At 40.5% G+C, this 16100-nt stretch overlaps 1 protein-coding gene and 2 long non-coding RNA genes across 3 annotated transcripts; 2 read left to right on the forward strand and 1 right to left on the reverse strand.

The window, feature by feature from the left end:
* The first annotated feature begins 3704 nt into the window (after positions 1–3704).
* Positions 3705–8193, forward strand: LOC307031052 (low affinity immunoglobulin gamma Fc region receptor II-like). Its single transcript, XM_079667786.1, has 7 exons — positions 3705–4006; positions 4796–4858; positions 5446–5484; positions 5585–5854; positions 6549–6797; positions 7226–7474; positions 7559–8193. The coding sequence occupies exons 5-7, from the start codon at positions 6587–6589 to the stop codon at positions 7690–7692; spliced, it is 594 nt and encodes a 197-aa protein (XP_079523912.1). The 5' UTR covers positions 3705–4006; positions 4796–4858; positions 5446–5484; positions 5585–5854; positions 6549–6586; the 3' UTR covers positions 7693–8193.
* LOC307031053 lies at positions 7804–16090 on the reverse strand. Its single transcript, XR_013805859.1, has 4 exons — positions 16000–16090; positions 10696–10832; positions 9475–9537; positions 7804–8992 (listed from the first exon to the last, which is right to left on the reverse strand). It is a non-coding gene; the product is annotated as an uncharacterized lncRNA (long non-coding RNA).
* On the forward strand, positions 12963–14993 carry LOC307031054. Its single transcript, XR_013805860.1, has 2 exons — positions 12963–14256; positions 14488–14993. It is a non-coding gene; the product is annotated as an uncharacterized lncRNA (long non-coding RNA).
* Positions 16091–16100: the final 10 nt, after the last annotated feature.

The following is a 16100-nucleotide window of genomic DNA, read 5'->3' on the forward strand; positions in this document are numbered from 1 at the left end:
CCGAGCACCCCGAGGGCTCCGGCTTGGAACCTGCCCCTGCTGCCGGATGCCCTATCATCTCCTCCCTTTGAGCCCCTTGCACAGGTGGGGCTTAGGTGGCTGCCCATGAAGGCAGCGTTTCTGCTTGCCATAGCCTCAGGGAAGCGAGTTGGGGAGTTTCATGTCCTCTCAATAAACGACACATGCCCGAGGTGGGACTCTCAGGTGTTTCCCTTTGGGCAAATGTGGCAATTCCTGCCCAGGGAGCTTCAACAAGCCCACTTCAATCAGCCTGCCCAGCTGGCACACTTTGACATTCAGAAGAACGGCACGTCAAAGTTGCCCTGTGGGTGCCCAAAGGGCGTATATCTAGGCTACTGCCTGTATACGACAGTCGGAGCAGCTCTTCGTTTGCCATGGCGGCACTAAAGGAGGTTGTGCCCTCTAACAAGCGGCTGCCCCACTGGGTTGTCGATACCATCTCACATGCCTACGGGGCCAGTGGCCGCCCCCTACCATCAAGGCTGAGATGCCACTCTACAAGGATCATCTCAACATCTTGGGCTGCCCTGAGAGTGGTGCCCCTGGAAACCATTTGTGCCGCGGCGTCCTGGGCGTCTTCTGGCACATTCTCCAGTTTTTATCGGGTTAATGTCGCCACTCCCCATTCTTTGGGCGTGATCCTTTTGCCGAGCTCCGCTCCTTCCAGTAGTGAGCAAGGACTTGGATTCTTCATGACATGGTTGGTATAAGTCATCCAGTTCTAAAGCACACCTCTGGCGGTCAGTAGGGACGAAATAGAACGATAGTTACGGCTGTAACTACGGTTCTATGAGTCCCGGATGACCGCCAGAGTTTCCTGTCACTCAGAATTCTTGTGTGCTCGCGAGAAGATTCTGGGAACAGATCCACTGATGACGCCGGCCTATGTAGCCGGTGTCTCGTGGGTCACAGGTGACTTTGTTGTTATTTTTACTCTAACTGCGCATCCGTGTGATGGAAATATCCAGTGCTAAATCACCGCCTCTGGCGGTCATCCGGGACTCATAGAACTGTAGTTACAGCCGTAACTATTGTTTTAAAGGAAGCAGTGAAGGACAAGCGCAAACATCTAAGTGAGGAATGACACAACTTTTAAAAACAATCTTAATATCAAGATACAGGATCTGCCATAAATGCAATGACAACACGTTTTTGTTTGGCACATTAAAAGTCACTTCTGATCATGTTTCTCTCTTCCTCTCTTGCAAATCTGAGCAGCAGCTCTTTGAGGAGCAGAGGAGGGAGGAATCTGATAAGAATGTCCAGACCCTGAATGATGACCTGGAAAACAAGAAGAGCAAGGTTTATTTTCATTTAAATTGTTCATAAATATACCTGACTCTCTCCTCATTGTTTGGTTCTTAATGTTGTCAGTTTGCTTCAGTTTGAATCTAAATACTCTGAGCTGCAGGATCTCCATCCAGAGAAACAGAGGAACGAGAACGAGCTGCAGAGCCTGAAGAAAGATCTGTGGAACAAGAACAGAGAGGTTCATGTCTATCAATATGTGTGTATACAGGTTCATGTCTATCAATACGTGTGTATACATACACACATATTGCCCACATATTGCCTATTATGGATACAACCGATTTTCACCCATTTAGTAATTACATGAATTCTTTTCCGGATATCATATCGAATTAACACCATATCCCAACGTGCATTGCGGCTAACACATCCAATCAGCGAACATGAAAACATTCCCAGTTAAACATGCAAAAACAAATAGCTAAATAAAAAGATAAAACACTGGCATGTAATTTACTTTAGAATAAATAGAATGTTTTTGAATAATAGATGAGAATAAAATCTACGTCACTTTACAGCACCGCCCACTTTTGGGGAAACCAACGCTGTCATTTGAACGGCGATCAAGCCTGAAGCCACAGAGATCTTCTGTTACTGTCCTTTCTTCTTAGAGGAAGTACAGAAACATGTAACTCTGGATTTGTTTTAATTGTTGAGGTGCAATAAACGACACAGCAGCTTTTTGGCATGTTAAAACTATTATTTTCTGCCTCGCTCATGAGAGTAACAGCTGGCAAAATTTCAGCCCCGCCTACTGATTTTAATTAACCATATATCGATTCCGATCGTTGATTTCAAATGTGTGCTCTAAAAATGATATTTATAAATGACTATTATCCTTATAATAAGCAAAACAATAAATGGCAAAGATATTTAGAAAATAAACGTATTTAAGATACGTTCATAACAAACGTAACTGTACTCGATAGCAGTGTCCATGGCAACCACCTTAGCAACGATGAAAACGTTGAATGTGTACAATTTCCTGTAGTAATCTTCCTAATAACTAGCAAACTAAAGATTATGTACATCCACTGCACAAATAATCTGAAATAACAACTCATATTTTTCGCATCAAATTACATCAAAACGCATTTTAATGGCCAAACTAACCGTAAAATAGGCATTTTCCACCGAGAATAAAACGAAGGTCGGCCATGTTTTTTTTTGTCTGCGGAGAGAAAGTTGAAAATAACGTGACATAGCCAGCCATTGGAAATGAATGGTGAATAAAAATGTAGGGATCCTACAATTTCAGAGGCATTTTTTTAGAAATACTATGTCCCAAGTTGTGGGCCACCGTAGTTATTACACGTTTAGATGTGAGACTGGGTTGGGAACTGATATAAAGACAACAGGTTAAATAAATCCATTAAAAAATGTGAGCTAATGCAAATTAAGTATCCAAGTATCAGCTCCCTGTGGGAAGGAATCATTGAGATATGATCGTGTCACTGTACAAACATTACAGGGTCCTCAAAACAGCTAAATATTTGACATTGTCCAATTGTCTCAATTTTCACACCAATTAATTAGAGGGTGGCCAACATAGCACAGTCCAAGTATCGGCTCCCTGTGTCAAGGCATAATTGAGATATACCCGTGTCCCTGTACCAACATTACAGGGTCCTGACAACAGCTAAATATTTGACAATGTCCAATCGTCACAATTTTCACACCAATCAATTAGAGGGTGGCCAAAATATCACAGTCCAAGTATCAGCTCCTTGTGCCAAAGCATAATTGAGATATTACTGTGTCCCTGTACCAACAGCTAAATATTTTACATTGTCCAATTGTCACTTGTCATTTTCATACCAATTAATAAGAGGGTGGCCTACATAGCACAGTCCTTAGCAAGCGAGCTGGACGGGCTCCGAAAAAAACTTTTATGTTTTTGTTTCACTGAAGCTTATGAAATTGTTTTTACTTCTATTATTATAAGATAAGATGAAATAAGATTTTTTTTATCATTTTTGTTATGATATCTAATTATCTGCAGTGTTTTAGTCAACTGACTATTAAGGAGACAGACTTACTGATCATATGACCTTCCTTTGAATATTACATATTAATAAATAAACCTAATTTATTTGTTATTGGAAACATCTGCATGCTTTCAGGTATAATAACTACATTTTGATGTTAAACCTCACAGCTTCTAGCTGAATAAAAAATGGATGCAGTGTATTTCCTCCCTCTGTCCACCAGATGTCTCTACACTCTCAGAATCATGTTGAACTCCTCACTTCTCAGAGTCCAGTCACATGACCTGGCTCACCTGCTCACCTGTTTCCACTTCCCCTCATCAGCCAGCAGAGTATAAGTATCCTGCAGCCTCTGTCCGTCTTTAAGCTTTTTGTAATCAAACACTGAAAAGCAACTAGTTTGTTTGCATGTGGGTCATTTCCCTTAGCAGCCACCAACAGATAGTGAACTTTTAGCAGACTTTTCTCCAACATGGGGGCCACTGTTCTTCCTCTTGTAGCTTTAGCCCCTTGTTACAGTTTCAGCTTCTTCTTCTTCTTTAACTTTCAGAATAAAAACCACACGAGGAACCCACAGACAGAAACAGGTAGACGGGCCCCTCAGCTCACGTGCAGCCAGCGTCTGAAAACCACCCGGAAAACACGTGCAGTAAAACTAAATGTATCTGGACACAGAGTACTTTAAGGTAGCCTGATGTACCGTGTGGTTAAGTGAAGGGCTGATCGAGGTTGTGTTATTAACAAAGGGACTGCTAATCACAAGACACATGCATTAGTACATCTGGACCTTTTTATTCTCATTTAGTCTACATTCACCTGCATAACAGTTGAAAGTAATAGAGGCGAACTGCCAGTTTGTTAAATATTATTATTTAAGGATGTGAATTCAATTAAAATGAAATATTTGACTTTAATATGCAGGTCTATTGTAGATGTTGCTTTATTCTGACCAAATCAAACAAAGGACCAGGTCATTGACCAGATGTTATTTATGTTGAAATCACCTTTTCAAAGTGCCTTTTAATGTTATTGTTAATATTATTATTATTATTATTATTATTATTATTATTATTATTATTATTATTATTATTATTATTATTATTATGAATAAACACATATATTGAGTGGGTATCACATGCATAATAAGGATTTAAAAGCTAAATCAAAACTGCCAATGATGTTTTTCAGGGAAAACAACAAACATTTTAGCAATAAATGAGCCTTGTGGTACTCACTGTGTCAGTAGTTGTGTGTATTTAAAATGTATTTTCCGTCATGTCATAATGCTGTTTGTCTGTTCTACACATCAAGACGTAAAGTTGTGTTTCTCACATATGAGTTTTTGGCCTCAGCCTCTAATATTAACTCCACCACTGACACGTATTTCCTTCCATGACACGCGTCTGAGCTACAAGGCGTTTCATTAGTGAGCCAAACAGGAAGAGACCACCCCTCTTCTTCTTTTTGTATTTCAGTGTGAGGTTCACTCAGTCAGCAGCCAGACGCCATGGAGGCCACAGCGCTCTGCATCACACTGTGTGAGTACTGAGTCTTTACCTGCTGTTTTTCACATAAAGATTATACTAGATTATATTAGCTAAAGGAACAGATATGGAGCTAGATTTCTGTCAATATTGCTTGATTTTATAAGTTTTTTAACACATCTTTCATGAATAGTTTGTGATTTTACAAGTCGTTTTTAGAATTTTTGGAGGTCTTTAAACATTTAGACACGGGTTATTGATCCGTCCAAACACATCATATTGAGATAAATCTTCCTCCATATGGATAAATACAAGATGTTTCAAATGTTTTCATTCATGAGAAGACATTTTTTTTATGTAGAGGATATTCTAGGTGAGACCTCTTATAAAATAACTTGTATTTATTTTATGCTTATTATTAAATATTTAAATATATGTATAATAAAGAAGAGCACATATAGATGCTATTACTTATTGCTGCTAAATGGCCATTTGTGCTGTTCTCTATTGTGAATTCTATGTGTTAATGGTGAGTTGTTTTTCAAGTATTATCTATCAAAGACACATTTAAATAATAAAGTCAAGGTAATAAAATCTAATATAAGAACTCTGTGTGATGTTTGTCTCTGTTGTCTCTGCAGGGATGATGGTGTTTCTGCAGCTCTGTGAACGGAACGTTGGTAAGAAGCTTGTTTACCAAAAAGAAAGAGGAAAAAAATAAAGGTCATAATTGTATTTAATGTGCTATATATTAATATCAACAACAAATGTATTTATCAGTTTCAGATGCAGATGTTTGGATCGAACCATCCAGACTTCAAGTCTTTGAATAGGATCCTGTCTCTTTAAGATGTGTGGGCTTCGATGGTTTGACTGATGTGAACATTTCACGGTGGAACAAAGCAGGAAAGGAAACTTGTGATGGTTCAAAATGGGGCTCGTTTCATGAGTTGAATTGCAACATTGAATCTCCTTATAAAGAGGACAGTGGAGATTACTGGTGTGAGGCTGGAGGGAAGAAAAGCAACTATGTGAACGTCATTATCACCGGTACTTTGACATTAACTCAGCAACAATCTCTTTCTGTGTATATGTATGAAATATTAAACAAGTTCCCTGTATGTGGAAAAAACAATTAGCAATAAACGTGATTCTATACAATGTTTGTTAGAAGAACATAAAAAGTGCAATGATGCCAAGGTATATATACTATATAATACAAATATACTTTTTAAGCACAAAACATTTTTATATCTTAATATTGTTAAGAAAGAACATAATTCATGAAGAAAGTGCAATGAAAGCAAACAGCGTGCACAAAGCTGAGCGTAGTCATTAAGGATAGCTTACTATTGGATTAAAGTCATAAAATTGCAAACAGATATGTTTCAAGTTGTTTCAAATCTAAACCAAATTGTGTTTTTTCTTCTGTCTCTGATGTCATTTTAATAATTTTCTACAAATATTATATAAATTACACACTCAACGTTCAATGCTGCAACGATATCCGAAAAAAGTTTCATATTATGAACCTCGATGCAGACGATACACTACTATTCATAACTGTTTCATTTCAGATTCCTTCATCAATGTGTTTTGTTTATTTCTGATATTTTCAATTATTCTGGGCATGTTACAACCTGACTTTACATCACAGTATCTTCAGAATGCCTTCGTCTAAATCTATTGTAAATAACTCCTACTACAAAACTCAAACTGAATGTTTGATCCCGATGTTGTTCAGGTGGCTCTGTGATCCTGGAGAGTCCTGTGCTTCCTGTGATGGAGGGAGAATCTGTGACTCTGAGCTGCAGAAACAAGACGACCACTTCCTCCATCCTCTCAGCTGACTTCTATAAAGATGGCCGCCTCATCGGGAGCAGCTCTACAGAAAACCTGAACATCTGCAGAGTTTCTAAATCTGATGAAGGACTCTACAAGTGCAGCATCCCTGATGGTGGAGAATCACCAGAGAGCCGGCTGTCTGTCAGAGGTGAGATTAGAAATGTATGAGATTTTCTCTGGGAATGAAACGAAAAAGATGTTAAGAGAAAGCTAAAAGAAGAGATAAGTCAAAACTAGTGCAAACAAAGTGAGCAATCACTGTAATGACAGACATCATTTTGTTTATACGTTTCTGAGTTTCGATTATCTCGCCAACTTTCCGAGTGATCTACTTCCTGCCATGCTTGTGTGTTATACTGAGGGAGTTCGGTGCTCCACGTGAGGCTATTTGACACTCAACAAAGTGAAGTGTTGAACAAACATGGGGCAAACATGTAATGGGGCTTTTTATTGATTCGGGCCAAAACCTTTTATGGTAGATTTAGCATTCATGATTCGTTGACTGTAGCGTTGTTGCCATTAACGTATGCAGTTTCTTCAAATGTTATGAAAGGCTTTAAAACCTTTGTTGTTCAGGTGGCTCTGTGATCCTGGAGAGTCCTGTGCTTCCTGTGATGGAGGGAGAATCTGTGACTCTGAGCTGCAGAACCAAGACGACAACTTCCTCCATCCTCTCAGCTGACTTCTATAAAGATGGCCGCCTCCTCAGGAGCAGCTCTACAGGGAACATCACCATCCACAAGGTTTCTAAATCTGATGAAGGACTCTACAAGTGCAGCATCTCTGAAGGTGGAGAATCACCAGAGAGCTGGCTGATTGTCAGAGGTGAGATAATGCATTAAAGCTAACATTTGGGGATATATCTGGAGCTTCTGGATTATATATATTCATGTTGTGTTGTGTTTGCAGCTGTTCCCTCCTCGGATCACTCCCTTCACGTCCTCCTCGTTTTAAGGACTGTGTTCACCGTAGTGATGGTGGCTCTGCTGCTGCTGGTGGTGGGACTGCTGCATTGTGGGAAACTCAGGGTCACACAGAAATAACTCAGTAAAAAGATTAGAGATAGTTTGGTCATCAACACAATGAACACCACGAGCCGAGGACATTATCACTTTCTTCACCGTTTTTCGATCTCTTCTTTTTCTCAGGTTGAGTGTAAGGTATGTAACTTCTCTGTGTCACAGGGTCGTACGTGCAGTGGTTTTTTAGACTTTCTCACACTCAAGACAAAGTTAAAAACCACAGAGGTACTGACTGACACATGCATTTATTTTTAAAGGCGAGCTGAGGGTATGTTGTTCTGAGTTTTATTTTAGATTCCACAGATACTGGTGATACTTTCAGCTTCTCAGACACAACCCACAGAACATTTTGTATGTAAATGGGAGTAGAAGAGGCTTTGTAGAAACAGCAAAACGTGTATGGTTTTATTGGGTAACTGAAGGGGTCAACAACTCACAAATCAATTTACAAATACAAAATTGTGGTTTTAATATATTGTTAATTTAACTGACGGGGCATGTATACAAAAACATATTTGGAAGTTGGTATGTCCAAAAGAAAATATCAAAACTGTTCATCAGCATCTGAACTTTTCAAATTAAAATACAATTTGAAATTGATTATATCTTCATAGCAGAAAATATAGTGCTGTATTATAGTTTTAACGTACACAATGGCAACAATATATGATTCATAAGTTCTGTAATGATCGTATATACATTTCAAATCCAGTAAACTCAAAACCTTTTATTTTGTTAATTTCCATATTCTCACCTTTCATAAGAATGTTTTGACTGAAGAAAAATATTTTTTTATAACAATATATAAAATAAAGATATGTTCAACACATTTTAAGAAAAATATTTTTTGAATGGTTGAAATACCAGAATAATAAAAGTAAAATGTTTGTTTGAGCATCACGACTGTCATGCTGTTCCTGATGTATGGTGTGTATATTGTTTATAACGTGGTAACTTCTCTTATGACTCTTTCCTGTTGGTGATACATCTGTTCAGAGATGTTGCACATCTTTTTCATGAGGAAGCGGACAAGAGCATCAAAAGTTGCAAATCTACTTGTGTTGCTATGCAGACGATGAGCACGAGCTTATTTGCAACCTTTAATAAAAACAGTGTAAGATCAGCTGAAGGAAAATAATACGAGCAGAAAAGAAGGGGTTAGTTATTGTCTTTCAGTGAATTGTATACAGATTCGATGTTGGATCAGGCCATTTTTGTTGTAGAGGGTGAACTACAGCATGTCTCCAGAGCTCCAGGGCTTCAGATACTTCCACACCAGGTCCGTTTCAGGATAACTGGGATCACACATTGGTACCCAGATCTGTAAAATACAAGTTCAAACTCATCAGACGGAATAAATTACTATTTTTTTACACTTGGAATATTTTAATATAGAGGAAAAATCCATGTTAATGGAGGACATGAAAACAAGGGAGAGAAAAGTACATTTAGATATTGTTCACACTTAAAGTACTTATACAGAGGTCATTCACACAAACAACATTACTTCAGTGGAAGTGTTTATGAGATGTGTGTGTGTGTGTGTGTGTGTGTGTGTGTGTGTGTGTGTGTGTGTGTGTGTGTGTGTGTGTGTGTGTGTGTGTGTGTGTGTGTGTGTGTGTGTGTGTGTGTGTGTGTGTGTGTGTGTGTGTGTGTGTGTGTGTGTGTGTGTGTGTGTGTGTGTGTGTGTGTGTGTGTGTGTGTGTGTGTGTGTGTGTGTGTCCAATATCATCAAATTCAAAATAACAATAAAAGAAATTAAGATGATTAAATATTTTGTGAAAAGTGTGCCTTGCGCTCCACCTCTTCCTTTAGGTCCTTCAGTTTCTTCTCAGCCTTCCCTCTTCTGGTCTTCTCCTTGAGCTGCTTCTCAAACCCAAAGAGAGATAAAGACATTTGAACTTTATTTAGTGAACATAACATCCTGATCTGGACAAAAACTAGTTCCTTATCTGGATTATATTTTCTCAGATGAACAGTAAATACTTCTTCTGTTTCAGTTTCATTTGTTGGGTTTTTCAGTTTTTTTTTCAAGGTAAGTTTAATCATTTTGGCCTCAGCAACAAATCATAAATAAAGATACACAAATGATTGGAGCAAAAAGAAACTCCTCATTGATGTCCATGTTTTCAGCTTCTTCTTCCGTCTGCTTCTCATCTCCGAGTTGTTTGTTTCACCGAGATGAAACATTGTGTGGATCTACGTTGTGTGTGTGTGGCCTAGCATTACTATCCTTGTGGGTACCTAAATCTGTTTACACAGTCACGTGTGAGGACTGGCTTCCCTTATGGGGACAAAATGGTGGTCCCCATAAGGGGAATCATTCATTTTAGGGTGAAGACTTGGTTAGGGTGAGGGAGTGCTCCGGTTTCGGGACAAAATTAACATGGGATCACTCCGGTCATTGTACGTACTTCGTCTCACTGGAATATTAACGGTCAGATTGAATACAACATCGACCCAATTTCTCCGGCCAATGACGGGAGAGTTTTGAAAGTGACAAAACACTGTTCCACACATTTAAAAACACTTAAACAATTAAACAATGTTTACCCAGGATTCAGGCACCTTCCCTGGCTTGTAAAATGTGGTGATGCGCCCTGGAGGTATCAGACTATTTAAAACATGTATACCCAGGATTCAATCACTTTTCCTGGCTTGTAAAGTGCTGTGAAGCAGCCTGTTCTCTGGGTGCAGTCTGGGTGCAAGAGCCATGTGCTGCGAGGAGCTCTCTCGGTGCGCTCTGTGGGTCTCGCAGCCCACTCCTCTCTGGCTGCGCTCTGCCTCTCTTCACACCACTTTCCCCCAGGTTTCAGAGACTTATTGCTGGGTAGAAAAGCCATGTGCATCACCCTGGATCTCTGCATGTGTGCCTTTGAGTCTGAGACCCTAACAGCAGTGACTCTGCTGTTTTTACCTTCTTGTACATTTTGTGAGTCAAATGTGGACGAAATGGACAGATTTCTGTCAATATCAGCGGCTGTTGAATTAAAACAGTTTAATGCACTTTTAACACTCATGTACCCAGAATTCGAGCTCCTTTCATGGGTAATAAAGTGAAATGAAGCAGCCTGTCCTCTGGTTGCGCTCTGTGGGTCTCGCAGCCTGCTTCTCCGGGGTGCTGGAGAGTCATTTTCAGGCTCCTCTCCACAGTCGTCCCCCTAAAAATGATTTGTAATAATTATTGTTGCATATAAATGATTTAATTTATCATTAATATGGTTCCCTAACACAATGCACATAGTCTGGAGCTCACTGGGGTCCTGCATATGCTTTAATCAGGCGTTTTAACACTTTTTTCCATGAAAATGATTTTTATTCACTATCATGGGGCTATATAAATCAAATTTCGGGTAATTCGGAGCATAATTGTACCTTTTACTATTTAAATGTATTTGTATTATATATGTTTGGGCTATAAAAGTGACATTTCTGGGTGACTTTGTCAGTTTATGGAGTTTATCCCACAAATCCTGGAGGTTCCAGGCCGAATTTGGGAGCTCATAGGCGGCCTGCCATGCGCCCCCACCCGTGGAAAGAAGGAAAAAGTAAAGAAAACGGTCAATTATATCTTAAAATAATCAAAAATGAAGTTTTTAACGGAGAAGGGGCTCAACAAAGCTCAACCCTTCGGCGCTTCGGGCGACAGAGGCTGGCTTTTGGGACGTGGAACGTGACCTCTCTGGGGGGAAGGAGCCGGAGCTTGTGCGGGAGGTGGAGCGTTACCAGTTGTATCTGGTTGGGCTCACCTCTACGCACAGCATCGGCTCTGGAACCTTACTTCTGGATAGGGGTTGGACTATATTCTTCTCCGGAGTGGCTCAAGGTGTGAGGCGCCGGGCGGGTTTGGGGATACTCACAAGTCCCCGGTTGGGTGCTTCGTTGTTGGATTTTACCCCAGTGGACAGAGGGTCGCCTCCCTACGCCTGCGGGTTATGGGGGGAAAAACTCTGACTGTTGTGTGTGCTTATGCACCAAACAGCAGTTTGGAGTATACGGCCTTCTTGGAGACCCTGGAAAGAGTCCTGTATGGGGCTCCTGAAGGGGACTCTTTCATCTTGCTGGGAGACTTCAACGCACATGTGGGCAATGATGGAGACACTTGGACTTCTGTGCTAGTCAAGGATTGGCCATAACAAACACCATATTCGAACATAAGGATGCTCATAAGTGTATGTGGTACCAGAACGACCTAGGCAGAAAGTCCATGATCAATTTCGTTATCATATCATCGGACCTGAGGCCATATGTTTTGGACACTCGGGTAAAGAGAGGGCGGAGTTGTCAACTGATCACCATTTGGTGGTGAGTTGGCTCGAGTGGCGGGGGAAGCCTCTGGATAGACCTGGTAAGCCCAAACGTGTAGTTCGGGTGAACTGGGAAAGTCTGGAGGAGGCCCAAGTTCAGGAGGCCTTCAACTCACACCTCCGGCGGGGCTTTTCGTGCATTCCTGTGGAGGTTGGGGACATTGAACCAGAGTGGTCGGTGTTCAAAGCCTCTATTGCCGAAGCCGTGGTGGGGATCTGTGGTCTCAAGGTCTTAGGTGCCTCAAGAGGCGGTAACCCTCAAACCTCCTGGTGGACACCGGTGGTCAGGGAAGCCGCCCGACTGAAGAAGGAGGCCTTCAGGGATTTGTTATCCCGGGAGACTCCCGAGGCAGTTGCAAGGCACCGACAGGCCCTAAGGGCAGTAGCCTCAGCCGTGGCCGAGGCAAAGCAGCGGGTGTGGGAGAAGTTCGGAGAAGACATGGAAAAATACTTTTTTAGATCCAGATGAGCTGATCAAGGAATATCTAGTAAGTTTTAACTGCAATTTGCATGTCAGCACGGCTTGTCAAAGGCACACGTGCTAATACATATTAGATTGATATTAATGCTGTAAAAGGGACATTTTTCTACTAAAATAAAACCTGTCCGGTTTAATTATATTCATAATCTTGGACATTTGACATCATGTAAGTTTAAAGCACCTTTGTGGTTTTCCAACTCCTCATAGCACTTGAACACCACGTTCACATTCACCCATTCATACACTGATGGACGGACCATGCCACCTGCTCATCAGGAATAACTAAAGCATAGCATCGGAATTTGGGTTTTTAGTAATTTTCCCAAGTATATCGCGAAACACAACATGTATATGTAAAAAGTAGTCCTAGCATGTTTTAAAAGAAAAAAATACTCTGTTGAATTTTACACATTTTAACACAAAACACAGAACAATGCATGACATCCCCCCCCCCCCCCCCCCCCCACAGACAGCCACACAGCATATCCACAATTTGACAACAATTGAATGATATTAATATGAATCCTTCTCAACATATTCGCAATAATGCAGATGGATCAGATGAGATAAATGAATTAAATATTAGGTTCTGATCATGTGAGTCGTCAGAATAATCAGTGAGTAATCACAGAGTAGGACTTCGGCCAGTGATATTATTGTCCCATATTAAGTGCATATTAGTGCAAAGTGATGCCAGTGATGTTTTTTGTCATTTACTCCTACTCTAGGACTCCAGAACAGATAATCTTCAAAAGGAGATGGAGGAGCTAACAATGGGTGTGTTTGTGATACGGTAGGAGGAGGAAGGACTGCAGGAGCCACCAGCAGACATCGGCATCATCATCGAGGGCGTGGAGGTGCTGAATGAACTGCCTTCAGTTGCCTCAGCTTGTGCCCTCCTTCTGGGTTTGCTATATGCACTCAACATAGCATATCCAAAACCCCTTCATTTCACTTTTGAAGTACTTCAGAAAATAATCATGCAGCTTGACCAACACAAGATGTCCGCCAAAGTGCAAAGTCTGTATGGCAGACTTCAAAGCTCAGAGTAACAACAAACAAAGCAATGTTTTCCTCCTCTGAGCCAAAACATGGCCTAGTGCTGTATTAGCACAATGGCGTCTTGACATCAGACATTGCACATGTAAAATAAAATGTTGTGGGTGCGGTAGGTTTTTGTTTCACCATTTTAGTTTCGATTCCAAGAAACGGTTATGTATTCATAAGAACAGAAAGGTTGTTAATGTTTAAATATTTGTTTCTAATAGCTTTCATGCAGTGGTTTACTTAAGTAAAATATCTCTGTACTTAATGTATTTCACCATTGCTTCAATGTCCTGTTAATGTCAATAAGCACTACACTGAAGTTAATGTGTTTTTCGAATGTGTTTTTGGTTATCAGCCTGAAATAGAGAGGTGCAGTGATGACGTATTTTTGTAGGACGACCCTGAAGTAAGCTGCTGGTTCCCTTGACAAAAAGCAACTGGATTTCTCCATAGGATTTTGGAATATTGTAAAAATTGGCGTGTACCAGAGAATGATTAGATAAATAGAGAAAACGGATATAATTTGTAAGTGAATTTATTAATGTGTTTAATAAATTCTGGCTAGGACAACCACACAAACAGCAGCAACTTTCCCTCTGCTTCATTCTTTTCTCCTATTCAACAGGCTTATTATCTGATTACCAGCTCTGCACAGCGGACTTCTAACACTAGCAGCAGTGGAGATGGAGCATCAGAACCTGGAGAATACAGCAGCAACAACAACAACAACACAGATCCATTTGAAGATAGGTAAATGTAAATATTACAGTAATAGTGTACTTTCATTGTGTGGGTGTAACATAGTTAAATAGGTTGTAAGAGAGAGAGACAGAGAGACAGAGAGAGAGACTCCTGTCCCACCTCCCCATTTTATTTTGAGTTGTGCATTGTTATTTGTGCTTGAGAAACATTTAACTTGAACTTTATATTTTAATGAACTTAGTAGTAATTATTGTCCTATATTTCTTTCCGATTTCACAGCTGCCTGGGCCTAGCAGCATGAACCTCCATCTGTGCCTGCCCTGCACCCAGGTCAAGATCTACCGTGGCTCAAGGGCCTTCACCAGAGCCATCACCAAGGACCAGAGGACCAGCATCACTACAGCGGCCTCCACCTCCATCTGTGCCTGCCACAAGATTAAGATACACCTCGGTACAAAGGCCTCCACCACAGCCATCACGATCAACCCAGCCAGCAAAGAAGTCTCTCCTAGCAGACGTACCTCCCACACAGCCGCCAGCATCAACCTGGGACAATCACACCTACCTCCCTCCGACACAGCCACCAGCAGCCCATGCACCATCACCCCCACCTACACAGCAGCCAGACCCACTGTCCTGGAAGACAGACCATTACACTGCTCCCCCTGTCTTTACATTTATAATGAATAGTTGGTTGAGAAAGTTCTGATATTGTAAATATTGAGATTTTACAGTTTCTTATGTTAACATAAATAGTTGGTTGAATAAAAATGTTTAATGCTCAATTTGTATTTGTACACATCATCACATGAACCTTCGTATGGAATATGAATCAGTCCTGATGTAACTTTTCTGTGGTGAAAGTAGAGGGATGGAAATATTTTACTCTAAATTATAATTTACACATTTTCATTTTAGACATGAACAACACATGTATATAGGGCAGGCCTATAGTGTAATTTATATATTTCACTACTTTGGTGAACCAAATCTGAAACACCAAAAGAAATGGATGACATGAGTACATCTGTGTTTCACAACAGTTTTGAAGTTTTCCAAAAATCGGATTTCTAAGCTTAGTATCTCATAAGGTGAGAGACTTTGCATTTCTAGCAAGACCAGAGACTACTGAACATTTTGACATGTGACACCATGCCATGTTATAAGAAGTACATTTAAAAGTTGATTTAAGGAGACATCTAAACATTGAGAAAATAACCTTCACTTCACACTCCAGAGAGTTAAGGAAAAGGGTAAGGCGATTTTATTTTTAAAAGACAATGAAGGCAGGTTATATTAATTGATATATTTATTATATTGAAAGGCAAATTAATACATAATTTCGCACCAATTTACGTAAATTGGTGCGAAATTACGGACGAACATACGGGCGTATTATGGCACCTTTGGCTTTCCATACCGAAGGGGAGTATGTAGGGTGTAGCGGGTGATTTGGGAATGGGCCTAACTCTCGTTGTAATCGGAGTGGCTCGGAAACACATCTACAGCAGTAACATGCAACATACACATTAATGCAGCAAACTTAATAGAGAAACATCAAACATAATAGTAAAACACTGAAAGGGAACATTATATTGCACCAGGGGCTATCTTGGGACTTTTACTGCGACAACGTTGTCTTGCCTGCGAACACAAAATAAACCATAGTGTTGGTGATCTACAGTGTTGTTATTATTCTTTGAACAGCAAGACCGCTAACACCCTATTTCAACAATCACACTCCCTGTAATTGACATAATGAATAGATAGTCTAGCTTCTCACGGTCTCACCATCATTTGCTGTGGCCCACTGATGTTAACGATCGTAACGGAAAGGCTGCCTGCCAAACGCAAACATTCAGCCACGTGACTCACAAACTCTCGCGAGAGTT

The sequence above is a fragment of the Notothenia rossii genome (assembly GCF_949606895.1).
Source record: "Notothenia rossii genome assembly, chromosome: 3".
In the NCBI taxonomy this organism is placed as follows: Eukaryota; Metazoa; Chordata; class Actinopteri; order Perciformes; family Nototheniidae; genus Notothenia; species Notothenia rossii.

What these genes read in the sequence shown, in the direction of transcription:
- LOC307031052 (XM_079667786.1), top strand. Translation starts at nt 6,587, where the DNA reads ATGGAGGGAGAATCTGTGACTCTGAGCTGCAGAAACAAGACGACCACT. An exon ending in GAGCCGGCTGTCTGTCAGAG is followed by an intron (nt 6,798 to 7,225) that starts GTGAGATTAGAA and finishes TTTGTTGTTCAG; the next exon opens with GTGGCTCTGTGATCCTGGAG. An exon ending in GAGCTGGCTGATTGTCAGAG is followed by an intron (nt 7,475 to 7,558) that starts GTGAGATAATGC and finishes TTGTGTTTGCAG; the next exon opens with CTGTTCCCTCCTCGGATCAC.